The sequence below is a fragment of the Drosophila innubila genome, chromosome X, assembly GCF_004354385.1.
Source record: "Drosophila innubila isolate TH190305 chromosome X, UK_Dinn_1.0, whole genome shotgun sequence".
Taxonomy (NCBI): domain Eukaryota; kingdom Metazoa; phylum Arthropoda; class Insecta; order Diptera; family Drosophilidae; genus Drosophila; species Drosophila innubila.
This window is the reverse complement of record NC_047626.1, coordinates 16,580,871-16,596,601: the sequence shown is the minus strand read 5'-3', so window position 1 is coordinate 16,596,601 and position 15,731 is coordinate 16,580,871. Positions and strand designations below refer to the sequence as shown.

At 38.3% G+C, this 15,731-nt stretch overlaps 1 protein-coding gene across 1 annotated transcript; it reads right to left on the bottom strand.

Annotated features, from left to right (window-relative positions):
- Positions 1-378: 378 nt before the first annotated feature.
- Positions 379-6,530, bottom strand: LOC117793575 (protein xmas-2). The gene is made up of 3 exons (XM_034633929.1): positions 6,382-6,530; positions 4,729-6,298; positions 379-3,514 (listed from the first exon to the last, which is right to left on the bottom strand). Exons 1-3 carry the CDS (start codon positions 6,426-6,428, stop codon positions 491-493), a joined length of 4,641 nt encoding a protein of 1,546 aa, XP_034489820.1. The 5' UTR covers positions 6,429-6,530; the 3' UTR covers positions 379-490.
- Between the last annotated feature and the right edge of the window lie 9,201 nt (positions 6,531-15,731).

Below are 15,731 nucleotides of genomic sequence, written 5' to 3'. Positions count from 1 at the left end.
GTATTTAAACGATACACGTTTGAAATGATTTTTTTATGTGACGGATATGTAATTAAATTAGTGAATATTTTTAACTAATTTTTTTTAAAAGTTACGATTTGATTAACTACATCTTTTGCTTTCATAAATTTAATATTATATATTATATTATTATTATAAATATTTCAACAATCTTCCACCACTTTAACTCGATAATTTATTCAAATCAATCGAGTTAATTAAATGGATTTCCATGAGATATTGACAACGCAACTCCAATTTAGTTAAGCATAAACATTTGAAAGTTTAATTTTTTTTCCATAACTGTCAAATTTTTTTTCCATACTTACGCCTTGACAATTTAAAAAAATAAGTGACTTAAAAAAACTCAGCAACAAATATGGAGAGTACCAAAATGTCTGGCTTGTTTTATAATTTAATTGCAAATTGACTACATGAGAAAATGATAGTTAACGATTAAATACAATAATTGGCAATTTGTGTGATGGACTTATAAAAATTTCTTGGCACGTTGCAGGATTTGAAGGCGTCGCTCGGCGCTCGTTTGATTGATGTTGAGCAGATGCTCCGTGCGATCCAGCAAAGCTTTGCACTCATCCATCGTTGAACTGAGACGTTGTCGTTTTGTGGCTGGCAGATTTTCAACTTGATGTTCTCGTTCTCGTTGTGGTTGTTGTGGTGTCGACTGTTGTGGTTGTGGTTGTTGTTGTTGTTGTTGGATGTGATCCTCTTGCATGGCATTGACAAAAGTGCGATCGAAACGTTCCATAGTGCGCTCCAGTTTGTCCAGCTGCCCATTACGATCGTGTAATGTGTTTCGTTCCTGCCGCTCATCCTGGCACTTGTCGAGCACGGCCTGGGCATGACTCAACACTTGGTCAAAGCTGAGCACCTGCTCCAGCTGTTGTTCCACTTCATTTTCATCTTCATTTTGATATTCATCTATGGTTGCTTCGTTTGCTGGTTCGATTGCCGCCTCATCTGGTGGCTGCCACTCGTAATACCAATGTGTTTCGTAGCATCTGTGCATGGTGTGGCGTCTGTAGACAATGGCAGTGGGCACAGCATCTGAAATGTGATGCAGCATGAACTGTAGACGCTCCTTGGCAAAGATCTCGACCATGTCCAGATAGTTAATCTCGCCCGTTCGCATCTGCAGCTCCAGCGTTTGTATAGCTCGCAGTGCAACCGTTTCGATAAGTGTCTCATCTTGACTTTTTTGCGCGTAGTTCAACAGCCACTCGCAAAACTCATGTTGCTGATAATCACGATCATGATCATGAACATTACCAAGCGCCGCCGGCAGTGGCAACATGGCTGGCAACTTGATCTGCTCCAGCATCTGGACAATCCTTTGACGATTCTCTCGCAGCTGCCAACCATCAACAAAGTATTCCAAGCGATTTGTCAGCGACACTTGCGAAGATACTGGCTCCACATAAGCACGCAGCTCGTGAGGGAATTGTGGACGATCGTCGAGAGGTTCGCCAGCCACCAGCTGCAGGCGACGCACTGCCTCATTGTAGAGCTGGGCACAGAAGTGCGGCGACTGGCGACAGCGTCGTCCAATGGCCACATCCTGCAGCACAGCATGTCGCAGACGCTGGAACAGCTCGTCACCCAGGTGAAGCAACAGCCAATCCCGCAAATCCGACTGCTGCAATAGGCCACGACTGCGATGCGGTTGCTTGGCCAGATATTGTACAGCACATTGGAGCAATGCCACCAGCTGGAGCTTCTGTTTGCCCTGCGACACTGCCCGGCAGTTGAATATGCGATATGTGCGAATGTGCTCCAATTGCAGCAGATGCTGCAGTTGCACCTGCTGCTGCGGTGTCAGACGCTGTTGCACAATGAGTGCCACATAGCCACAGTTGCTGTTGCGACTGAGGAATTGCAGACGCTGACGCGTCTCCTGCAACTGCTCGGCATCCACATAGCAAACAATGCCGTCTGCATTCGCCAGTTGTCTCTTCTGCTGCCCATCCGGCAATCCCTTCAGCTTGTGCACACACAATGCCACGCCCTGGGACAGTCCGTTGATGTAGCCTTCAGCCTTTGATCTTTTCGCTTCCATTTGCAATGGCTGCTGCAGCAGTCCACGGTCCAGTGCATGCTCCATGACGTGTCCCATGTTGCCCTCGGGCAGCGAGAGCAACAGCTTGAAATATCGTCGAGCGTCTGGCATCGTTTGTTGTTGTTGTTGTTGCTGCTGCTGCTGCAGCGACTTGGCCAGCAGCTCCCAAAGATCGAGCTTGAGCCAGCACTGCTCCTCCATGCCCGTCAGCAGCTGGCGATAATCGCAAGGATCTCCCTGACGATATCGCCGTACCATGCGCAACGGTTGCTCCGCTGTCTTCATGTCCAGCAGCTGATTGCTGGACTCGCCGCCAAAGCTCAGCGGTAGGCAGGCAAATAGCGCATCCTTCTGCTGCTGGACACGTCGATAGCTGCGCCAGCGTCGCCAATAGTGACGCATTAAGCCCAGCTCGTAGTCGGCCTGCAACAATTGACGACTGACCAAATCCTCAATCTCCTCGTCCAATAGCGATTTGTACAGACTGAGAGAGCTGCGATGCAATTGCAATTCCTGCACACAAATACTTTGAAGTTGCTCATTAATCAAGTCCTGCCACAGTTGCTCGCACTTAGCCTCACGTGCTGCCTCCAAACGTTGCAAGCTCTGACGTTTCGCTTCTGCCGCTGCCGACGCCGCAGCTGCTGCTGCTGCCGCCGCCGCCTGCTGTTGACGTTGTTGCTCCTGTTTGGCCAACAGTTGTTGTTGTTGTTGCTGTTGTTTCTGCTGCTGTTGCTGCTGCTGCTGCTCCCGCTGACGCTCTTGACGTGCACGTTCTATCTGTGCCGCTTTGGCCTTTTGCAACTCGATCAGCTCCATTTCACGCTGCTTGGCCGCTGCAATCGCCTGTTGCAGTGCAGCCAATTTGGCCTCGTCGGCCGCCTTCTGCTGGCGCTGCTGATCCGCCAATGCGAACATTGCCGGTGGCTTTGATGCTCCTGCTCCTGCTGCTGTTGTTGCAAAACTAAAGCCACCGGCCACATTGTTGTTGCTTGTTGGCTTCGTCTCAAATATGTTGCCACTGAATGCGGATGTTGTCTCTTGCAGCATAGACGCACCGAAGCTGAATCCTTTGCCCACCACTGTTGCCGCTTGTTGTGGTTGTGATGATGGCGGTGGAGTTGTCGATTTCATCTTGGGTGATATGGGTGCCGAGAAAAGCGGCACCTTAAACAGATTATTATCCTTGGTGTTTGACTGTGCGGCTGTTGTTGTTGTTGTTGTTGCTGCTGTCGTTATAAGGGTATCCGCTGCTGGCTCATCCTCCACCTCAACGCTGTTGGGCAACTGATCCTTGGCCGTCCAGGCGCTAATCTTGAGATAACCCTGCTCATTGAAACTGTTGTGCGGACGATGATTCTGATAGAGTGACTTTGGCGGCAATGATTCGCCACAGATGCATTCGCCAACACTCTGCTGCCGCTTCGATTCCACCAGCTGCACAGCAAATAGAGAGAGAAAGAGAGATCAAACAAGTAATAAGAGAAAACGATATACGTAGAGACAGAGGAAGGAAGAAATATTGTTTCTGAATGTATCTATGACTTGAATATCTTTCGAGTTTCTTAACCGATCGTGATGAAAAGTGAATCAGGGCAATACTCATGATGTGTGACAAATTTTAAATCAATAATGCGAATTATTTTAAATTTTCAAAATTGAAAATAAGCTTTTCCTAGATATGGTATTCAGAACTCTTCAGACAAAACTTAAAGTCTCTTATAATCTCTGAGATATTTTTTAATGAAAGATGTTATGACAGTTTGAGGTTGGTCAGACTGCGGATTTAGCCATTTTACAAGTCCAAGCTTTTGTTCAATTTCACATGATATTTTACAAAAAAATTAAAGGTTTCAGAATCGATTTTAAAGTGTTGTTTTATACTAATTACGATATAACGAGTAGATTAAAAGTGAAAACTTGAGATTTAAAATTGTGAATTTTCAAAATTTCAAAGGGGGGACCCTTAGCATCGAAATCAATATCTAGTAGAATTTAGAGTAAAATATTTTTTTTTGAGAATTTAAAAAATTTAAATGCACAATGAATTAAAATGCCAAAAATTGATTAAAATGACATTCCGCTTAAGAATCGGTTTAGTATTGATCAAGTTACGACAGTTTGAAGTTGGTGAGACTTCGGAGCTAGTCACTTTACAAGTCAAAATTTTTATCCAATTCTTCATGATTTTTTACAAAAAAATGAAAGGTTTCAGAATCAATTTTAAAGTGTTGTTTTATACTAACTACGATATAAGGAGTTGAATAAAAGTGAAAACTTAAGTTTTAAAATTTTGAATTTTCAAAATTTCAAAGGGGGGACCCTTACCATCGAAATCAAGTCTTGGTCGAATATAATAAAATTTTCTGAATGAACAAAAATTGAATGCAGAATGTATTTAGAGGCCAAATCATGATCAAAATGACATTCCGTTTGAAAATCTGTTCAGTTTTGATCAAGTTATGACAGTTGGAAGTTGGACAACTCTTTGACCTAGCAACTTTACCACAACCGTACCGTTGCAAACGTTTCGGTATTCGGTTCTTGACAGAGAATTTTCATTCGGTTACGGTTTTAGTTCCGGTACTAAAAATGAAACGGTAAGTTTCAGTTAACGGTTCCGGTGTTATTCCCTGTTAATAAGTACTCACATCGATTTGCCTGTGCAGCTTGTAATGCTCCGGCGGATGTATCCTGATGGATGTGTAAAACACTCGGCCCGACTCATTCACATTGAGGTCACAGCTTTCGAGAAACTCATCAGCCTCGGTGTCATTGGGAAAGACGAGCATTTGGCGGATGTAGCTGACGGGCAGCGAGGAGTATTCGTATTTGCGTGGCGCTCGATAGGCGGAGAGTAAACGTTGCAGGCCGAGAATACGCAGGCGGGTGAAGTAAGTAACCAGTATGCAGGCCTCCAGATAACTTGTCTCCGGTTCGCGCAACAATTGAAAGAAGCGCACAAAATTTGTATCCTGCAGTGCCAAATAGAATTGAATGGCCCGACGGATTTCGGGGCAATTTTGTAGCTCCACGGGCAACTGGCCAATGTCCCAGAGAAAGTTGGCATCCGCCAAATTGAGCAGCACAATGTAACCACGGAATTCAGCTTCGCGCGGACACTGGACGCCCTTAAGTCGCAGATCATGATACATGTACTTAAGGGTTTGCAAGCATTTCGTTAAATTCTCGGCATTAATTTTGGTATCGAAGACGCTGGGATCCTCGGCCACCAGACGGGCGGCACAATGTATGTGAAAGCGAGCACATTGCTCCACAAGCTTGACCGCGCCCAAGGAGCAGAGCTCCTGTTGTGTTATCTCCTTGCGTATGGAACGTGTGCGATCCCAAACGAAATGAAACCAATCGCCCAAATGTGAATCCGTCTGCTCGCTAATATCCATTATCTCGTGCATCAGATAGCTCATGGTCATATGCAGTGCTGCCTCATCGCGCAGCTCGTGTGGCAGCGGCGTCTCCTGATCCGCACTGCTGCGTGAATACTGCTTCAGTGCCAGCTCATGGCAGATGAGTTGATCTGAGTCCGATTGCAGCTCATAGATGGCCACCTGACGCTGAAACTCGCGCAGCACACGCTCCTTCTCTGGACACATGTCCGGGCAGTGGCCCCGCAAGCGTTGAGTGTCCGCCGTGCCACGACGTTGCTTAAGACGCATCAGTTTATCGCGTGCATCCAACACGCGATACTTTTCCTCGCTGCTGTGCGCCGCTTTGCGCAGTATAGTCTCCAGCTCCTGTTTCGCCGCCTTGAATTGAGCAGGAGCACGCTGTCGATCACGTTCTCGTTCTCTCTCCCTCTCCCGTTCCCTCTCCCGTTCACGCTCCTTATCCTTTTCAGCTACGTTTGCTTTGATTGTGGTTGCCGATTTGATTGCTCCCGCAAATGCTTTGCTGGCTGGATACTCGCTGCGCCAGCCAACGGCGCTTAGGGCACTCAGCTCGGCCTGCACATCGGGATCCACCCATTCCTCAGTCTTCTGGGCAAGGGCGCTCTCATTCTCCGCATAGCACATCTCAAACTCATGGCCATTGTAGACGTTGCCCTCCTCCAGCGCCTTGGCCGCCTCCGACTCGCTGGCGTAGCTCACTGTACAGGTCATTCGTCGCGGACGCAGCACGAAGTTCACCAGCGTGCCAAAGCGGCCGAAATGTGTGCGTGCCACAAACTTGTCAAGGAACAGTTCCGGTATATTGGTGCATCTGTAAATGTTTTCATTTTCATTTCTTTTTTGCTTTGCCACGAAAATGAACACAGCATGCGTGTGTTCATCTTCAATACCTACAGTAGTGTCTTGTAGTTGTAACCACCAGTTGATCGGGCTTCTGCCATTTCACAGTTATGTGCTTAATGCTATTATTTTATTCGATAGTTAATACATTATTCACAATTCATTAAATTTATAAACAACAAAAAAAGACTCGGCTAACTCGCGCTTTTTGCTTTTGATAATAACTAGTGGTGGCACGATTTAGCTTAATCGCAAAATGGGTTTCGATTAATTAAACCTTAAATCGATTAAATGCTTAAATAGTCGCATCACTATTTGCGCGTAAATGCAAAATCAAAAGTGGCTGAGCAATTTTTATAGATTGATTATGGCAAGCTATATCTTATAGCTCGTCTCAATTGTTTTCTAATAACCACTTCGGTTCCAGCAAAGTGTTTTCTTTCAAAGTCGGGTTCTATTGACAGAAAAGAGGAGCAAGTTGACCAGCACAACTACTGTTCCTCAATTCCCTGTGAAATAAATACAAATTATACGCCTATGTGTTTTTTTAAGTATTTTCAAATTATTGTTATTATCAAATGCATTACACATTCTAATGTAATAATATTAAAAATTTAAAAAATAGGTGCAAATTTAAAAAAATCATTTGATTAATCGATTATTGTAATTTGTTCTCGATTAATTACGATTCATAATCGCTCTGCTTAAATTAATCGTATGATTCATTAATCGATTAATGCATTTTTTGCCATCCCTAAGAATAACACGGTCAGTATTTTGTAGCTAATCGCATCTGGTCACATTGAATATGTGCAGTTCGCATTCGATAACACTTTGAACTCGATAATTCTTGCCAAAAATTCTTCGGCCAGTCACACATTTTGGAAACTGGTTTCTCGATTAAATTGCATAGTCGAAAAAAAGGCGGGAAGAAGTTTAGTGTAACTGCTGAATAGAAAGAATAGAATAGAAGTACACTACAAAAATTAAATATAAATATTTTGTATACATAAATTAAACAAAATTAATAAATAAGTTTTTTGTGTACAAGTTGTCAGTTTGATAAATATTTACTAGATATATCGTACAACAGAAATTAAGGGGCACCTGGGGGAATGATTGTAATTTAATGAATAGAAACTAAATACTTATTGCAACATTTTTATATTCAATAACTTGAGGCAATATATCTATATTTTAATTTTATGTTGAAATAAAATAGTTGAATTGGTTGAATTAATTAAGACAGCTCGATATAAAAGTAGAAGTATCGAGTTAGTTTACTATCGCGATAGTTATTGAAATATCGAATTGTTGGCGCATCGATACATCGATAGCTACAGACATTGTTAGTTGTTGTTGGCATTTGACGCGAAGACAGCGTTCGCAGCGCAGCGCGATGTTTAACGCCATGGAATTTTGTTGTTTTTTTTTTGTTGTTTTTGAAATAACACGTTAAGACCAACTAAATGATAATTGTATAGAATCGTGAACGAATCAAGTGCAACTACATACATGTTTAGGTGCAAGCATAACAAAAGTGAAAAGGTAAAAAGCAAAACGACGCTAACATACATATAAAAGCGAAGATAACCACGAAACGACGTTGCGAACGACGAAAAATGATCGAACGGAATATGTGTGCCACCAGTTGGTAAAAGAGACAAATTAACATTAAATAAAATCTAAAAGCTGGCTAAAAACGCGAATCAAGCGTACATTTTTTACAACAACAAAAAAAAAAAAATCCAAATTGCAAAAATTTCAATTGCAATTGCAGTTGCTGTTTGCTGTTTTCGGGGTGCAGCTTGTGTTATTGTTGTTGTCTAACGTGTTTTTGCGTTTGGTTACGACGTTTCCGATGATCTTGGCCTGTTGTTTGCCTGTTTTTTTATTTTGTTTTTGCTGCTTGTTGTTATTGTAACTCGTTTTGTATGACGATTGCGCGTGTGATTCATACAAGAACAACAACAACAACAAAATCAACAATAATAATAACAGTTACCAACAGTGAATGCAGTGAAATATGCTAAATAAATAAACACAACAAAAGCAACGGCAAAAACGAACAGCAACTGAAAAAGAGCGAAACGAGAGCGTTGACGAGTGCATCCTGCATTGAGAGCGCGAGAGAGATAAAACTCGATAAGAAGCAAAAAAAAAAATATAAACACAATATAAGTGGAATAAAACAATACACAGTGGCGATCTTAAACACAGGCAAAGGAACATGCACACACACACAGACACGCACGCGATAGTTCTGACCGTTGGTGGTAGGTGAAAAAAAAACATATTTTTTCATCGTGTGTACAGCTGCTGTCAAGTGCGCAGCCGCAGCCGCAGCAGCATTCGAAGCAGCAACAGCGACGCGTCGCCACAGTCCTTTAAACGTGTGTAGTGCAGGCTATCTCGCTCGCACCAGTGCTGCACAGCCAAGCTAGACGAATAGCAATATAAAATTCATCCACATATACAAACATAGAAAACCGAATGAATGCAGCTGCTGGGATACATTGAGGAGCAGCAAGAAGATGATGCCAAAGTCAAATGCCAGTAAAAGACATAAGCAACAACAACAAAAACAACAGCTACAGCTACAGCTACAACAACGACAACGTGCATACGAATATTTAAATTAATAACAACAACGAAATACTACAACAATACATTCCTCCATCAAGTGCATTATTAAATTAATATAATTATTAATTAAATTACAATTAAATTGATATTGTGTATAGAAAGTGCATAATATTCGATAACTATGAAGGTAACCGTTTGTTTTGGCGATGTCCGCATTTTGGTGCCCTGCGGCTCAGGTGAGCTGCTCGTCAGGGATTTGATCAGCGAGGCCACGCGACGCTACAAAAAGGCAGCCGGCAAGGTAAGCGTACAAACAGTGGGTCATAGCTCATGTGACCCACTACATTTTTAATTATGTTTTGTTTTTATTGCTTAATTCAGATATAATAATATACATATGTATACAAAAAAATACAGTGGTTTAAGCGTTAACATTAAAGGACAAATCGCCGTTTAAATTTTATAAAATTCTTTTTACCATTTAAATATAAATTCATTAATAATTTGTAATATGTTAGAGTAGGTTATCAAATAAGCTGTGAGCCACTGTGCATGCATACTTACATACCTTCCCTTCCTCACCACGTTACCCCGTCTCAACCGACTCAACCGACTTACCTCGTCACCTCATACCCGGCACTCCTCAAAGCGTGCGAGCGGAAATGCTGCACTTGAGCGTCAGTTGTTTTGTAATTATAACAACACAAAACTGAATTGAACCCCAAAAAAGAACCAAAAGTGTAGCAGAATAAATGTATGTGTACTTGTAATTGTTATCGCTCAGAAAAAGATGGTTAGGCAGATTGGAATGTGAGCGTCTAGGTAAAATATTTGAATAATGATAAACGCCGGCCCAATAAAAAACGCTCAAAAAATAAGAAAAATAAAGGGAAAAACGACTAAGCAAGCAAATGAATTCAAACACGAAAGATAACATTTGTTCAAGTTTTAACGAAGATTGAATACCCTTCTTATTGGATTCTTTTTTTGTAAAAAAAACTAGAAATTTTAAAATAATTATATTTACGAATATTTTGAAAAAATATGTGCTTAGATTGAATGAATATTCAAAACGTCTGATTTGGCAAAAAACTCTGTTGTCTTAGTTTTATTTAATATTGTAATTGAATAGTTCTTTATAATATATTCAGATTAAATATTTATGTGTACGATTTTTGCTCAGAAAACTCGCATGCCTCTTTGAAGAGTGCCAAGAAATGAAGATAGATATGTAAATGCTCAAGAAATGATAACAACAACAAACAAAATCGAAAATAAGAGCTGAAAGACAGAAGACACACATGAAGACCACAGAATACGAATAAAATAAAAGTATAAATAAGGAGAAGCTAAATAAATACCTTTAAAACCGAAGACGGGGCTTACAGCGCATTCTGAACTCATTTGAACCCGAGAAGAGCAGCTCTAACGTCAAGGGGCAACATATTAAGGGCCCAGCCTTATACCTATACAGACGACAGGTACAACGTTGTAATGCAGCAGCAACAAATATATAAGAGGAGTGGGAGAAAGAAGAAGAAGGCGAATATGATATGGGATTGGGTTTGGGTTTTGGTTAAGGGTTCCGGGCAGTTGAGTGCAGTTCAGCGCCTTGTAATTAATCAAAAACAACAAAAAAAAAATCAAACCAGAAATATATTATGTATATAAAGAATTTGAAACCTCTCCCAAGGAAAAGAAATCAAATAAATTTCATTATGATAATCACAATCACAATCATGACGCTGATGATGATGATGACTTTTGAGCTGATAAAGTCATTATAATGATTTTGGTGTTTGGAATTTCCGGTTGAGAAAGAGTTAGAAACGAATGCAATATGTATCTTTTGTGCAACGTGTGAATTTTGGTATCACACTCTCAATTGTTTTATATTTATTTGTTTTAAGTCCGCATCACATGGAAACTGTGTCAGTTGCAAAAGATAAGACAACGCTTTCCATTTCGCGATCACGTGTGTCTGTTGGCCAGCTAAACAGACCCAGACCCAGACCCAGACCTTATAGCTACATACAACTCCGCAGCTAACTTGCTAATTATGCAATTTAATGCTTCAACGGCACACAAATTGCAACATCAACAAAAAAAAAACGACAGACACAAAGAAAACAACAACAATAACAATAAGACGTAGAAGTAGACACTCTAGCTCTTATTTCAAATTCTCGCACATGGAATGATGATAGCCGCTAGCAACAGTTTGTTTCCCCCTTTTTTTTTTTTTTTTGGCATCAACGGATTCGCTTTTGCAGCTGTCGTGCTTCGCATGGAATTTGGTACACTCTCTACGAGCATATGAGCTGATTGAACCATAGTAACTGGGCCAAATTTGCAGCAATTTCTATGAAATTTGGTATGCAGCATCTGCAATATGAGTACAAGTTAACAGTATTACAAAACTTTAGATTAGTAGAAGTTTAACGAATGTAAATGCCACCCAGTGTATGTGAAAAAAATGAGAACGAAATTGAGAAAATTTAATAAATTTGTATTAAAACAATGATTAGTAAAACATAAATTTGTTATTAATGAAAATATTTCTAATGAAATACTTAGAAATTGTTACATAATACCAGTTTAAACCGGAATATGTGAATTAGCATTACAAGTTATGTTAGAAACAATAAGTTGGCATTCCAAGTCTTTATTATTAAACTAAAAAACTAATTATTAACTTTAGCAATAATATTTTTTTAATTAAAACAGAATTCTAAAATTAATAAAAGCAATTGTAGACGTTTTAACCAATGAATGGCATTAATAAATGCAATAACTGTTTAATCAATTATTCTACAGTCTGTTCAGCTCATATGGTCTATTTAGTGGGCGTCTTTATCGCCTTATCGCCAGCGCCCAACTGCCAACTGGTCAACAGAGCAACTGGTAACTGCTAACTGGGCGTGTCATTCATCTCATTTGTTTTGTTTTGTTGTTTGTTTTCATTTTGGCACAGCAAGAGAACCGTCTGGGAATAGCAATCTGGACACTGACCGTCGTCAGCTGAAAGATTCATTGAGCATTCTGTGCTTGTCGTTGGCTAAAAACCGAAAAACCAGTTTTCTTTGCTCAATTTGTAAATTATTCAGTCATAAAAAGAGAACAGCACATGGAGAAAAATATATACATATAAATCATAAAAATATACATATGTACTTATGTATATTCACAATGTACATACATACACACTTATTTATTTAACGTTGGCGACGCTGGCGCAAAAAATATGTTTGCAGTTAAAAATTTGAAAATTTTGCTCACGCTAATTGTAGCGCATTTAAAGTGCACTCTAATTGGCCCCAAACACTTAATAATTAGAATGGAAAACACCTCAACACCTGTGCGATACAGCATACAACAAGAACAACTATAGCATTCCACACTTAATACTATAATAACAACGACAACGACTGACATTGACGACAAACGTCTTATGCAATAAACCAATACATGTTTATTTACATTCATTGTCCTAAAAAAATACTAGAATAGATTTACCTTTCAATAAACAAAAGACCCTGGTGTGCTGTTTTTATGTTTATTTGAATCTTCAATGCCTATTTATTTGAATTTCTTCATTAATTTTCGCATTAATGCACCTTATTCTAGAAAATAATTGAATATAAGTAATTTATTTGTTTGAATCTCCAATTTTCATTATAACTTTTTGCATTAATTTATTCATGTGACTCCTAAGGAATTTCAAAGTGTTTTTATACTTAATAGTCGTGAGATTCTGACTCACACGTCTTTGCAAATGTATTTCATAATCTTATGCTATGCATATCTTATTAATTCATCAGTTCCGTATAGAGATATAATACAAAGAGATGTATAAATAAAGAATAATATCTAACATAAAATATCTTCAAAATAATGCACTAAATATAATTTAATAGATTAAATACAAAATTTCGAGTAAATAACTTAAAATACTTACGACCCAGACTAATATTTGATTTCATCTTGATCCAATTAATTCTTCCATTCAATTCATTATTTCTCTCATTAATTCACCAACAACTTTGATTGTCAAGTAGAAATATTCAAGTATTTTTTGGAAGGAGATCAAGTCGATTACATTGCAGGTGTAGCCACAGTATTGTTGATTGATAATTATCGGCCATCGGCTACTATAATGATATAAACATTTTCATATACTATGTACACAACCGGAAATCTAAACTGGTTTCAGTCGAACATCGTAGCGCTCTTTAGCGTCGCTATGTATTGCCAATTGCCAGCTACTATAGCAAGTGCAAAAACTACGCAAAACATTGAAAGAAAACATTTAAATAATTATTAATATACACATAGTTTTCAGATTTATTAAGCTTGGTGAAGTGCTTAAATCATTTAAAATAAAACAAGTAAATTCGATGTTTTTTCGAATTTTTACAATAATTAAAAAATTCGATAAACCCTTAATTTTATCATAAAATAAAAATTTAAATTTAAAATTTCAAATGTCTTTTTAAAAAGATTGTAATAAGTTTGTTAGTAAAAAATCAAGAAAGAGAACACAAAACTATTGAATTGTATATGCAATAAATATAAAAATAAATAACAACTAATATCATTCATATAATTTGTTTTAAACAATCTTTCACATTGTCTTTCTAATTAGTTTAATAACAATTAAACTCAAACTTACTTTCTCTCTAATATGGTCACCTAAATATTTTAATCTATTCTTTTACAAAATGCCGACAAAATTGATGTTATAAATTGTTGATAAAATTAAAGATAGATAATTGTTATAAGCATAATAAACTATCAACAAATTCTTTCAAAAGTCATTAACGATTCCAATTACATGGAATTTCTAATTTGCCTAAGTTTTGATCCCCAAGTTAGCATTGTAGAACCACGAAGGCCTATGTAAAAATAGCACTGAATATGCAGAACCCTTACCAAAGTTCTCTTCAAGGCTTTCTTTTGCTGTTAACCTCAAAATTCCAAAGCGTTTGGCTCAGAATGCAAGCCAATTATAGCTATGGGTCTAATACCATAATGGTCTACCATTTAATACTCTATTCTCCCTCACGCCCTGCCTCCTTTGTGCAACAGAATGAGAACACAAGAATAAATATATATAAGCAGTAACAATGTGAAACTGAACGACTCGGTACTACCCTTGAGCTACAGAACATTGTTAATAATATTATGTTTTTTATCAAATGCAAAGATTTAGTAAATTTAGTAGCTTTGAAAGCAAATTATATAGCAAACTGCAATGCATATTGACTACAATGTATACCCTATCGGTGGGTAGGGTATAAAAAATCAATTGCGTTTTAATTTTCGCGACCACCTTGAAAAAAAACTCGGACTCTGTCTACGTCTACTTCTCCGGCGAAGGCAGCTTATGGTAAACTCACGAGGGTTGGCTGAATGTTGTATGTTTTGTCGTTGTTGTCATGACAACGGGCACAACATATGGCAAATATAGGTAAATATCCAGTATACGAATATCAATATACGTGTATATTTATTGTATGTGAGTATAAACATGGAGCTACGACTGCGTCATGATTGTTACCCACAATTGTCATATAATGTCTACAATGTCTAGATACTTGTAATCGTATTGGTCTCTATCTATATATATATATGTATGTATGCATATGTGTACGTGTAATGATTGCATTGCTTGTGGGCTGCTTTTGGGTTGATTCATGCGCTTGACCAAATTAGGCGCGAAATTCAATTGAATTATTGTCTCAGTTTAAGACTCAGTCTTAGTCTCAGCCATAGTGTCAGCTCTCAGTTGAAGTTGCCTTTTTTTGGCTGCTTTGTAATTGAAAATAATTTCCAACATCAATTGGTCGCCCACAGGTCTACATAGCGATCATTTAATACCCGATCAAAACGCCCACACAGTAGGCAGAAGATTTAATTTATAACAGAACTAACTTTCACCATACTAAAGCAATTTTTAAATTACTTGACGAAAAGTAGATCAAACTAAAATTAAAATGACAGTTAGCTGAATTTTTTTTTCTTACGATCAGGGATCGAAAATAAGAAAAATGAGTTTAAAAATTCAGTCTAAAAAAAAATTATCTGGATATTCTGGAATATTCCAGAGATTTTAAGATGGGATTCATTTTTTAATTTTTTGATCTTTTTAAAAAAAATAAAAGAAATTGATAAAACATCAATTTTCGCTTCGAAATCGTAATACAACTTTTATTATACATTTTTACATTAAGTGTTGAATGCAAAAAAGGCTTACACTGATTCAAAAAAACATTTATTATTTTAAAATAAAAATTGAGAATTATAGCTAAATATTTCTTTAAGTGGCAGTTTTAACAGTTGGTTAAAGTTAGTTGAAGTTATGAGAAAACTGCAGCTAAAAAAGAAAACGAGTTTATGTTGTAGTTTTTTTAAGAAAGAAAATAATAAATAAACTTTTAGTATTGAATAGAAAATTGTCAGATTAAAACAAATCTCTTGGATAGTTATTTAACATGTGAAGAAAAGACTATAGCTCGGCTTAATATTTAATTGCAGTTTAAAGATAACTTTAAGAAAAGAAAAGAATGTGTAGTAAATAAAATCTTTTTTAAAGCTTTTCTGCTTTGTTACCAACTGCCAGCTGTAATTGATATACCTCGAGAATAGTGTAGAGCGCATTGCTACTGAAAATTGTTGGCCCCAATAAAGTATTGTTAGCTGCATTTAGGAATTCTGACTCCCGATTGAGCGTGGTTATCTATTTGCCTGGCCAGACACACGACTGCACGACGTTGTTGCATTTTGTGGTTGCACTGAGGGGGAGAATGTAGGAGAAG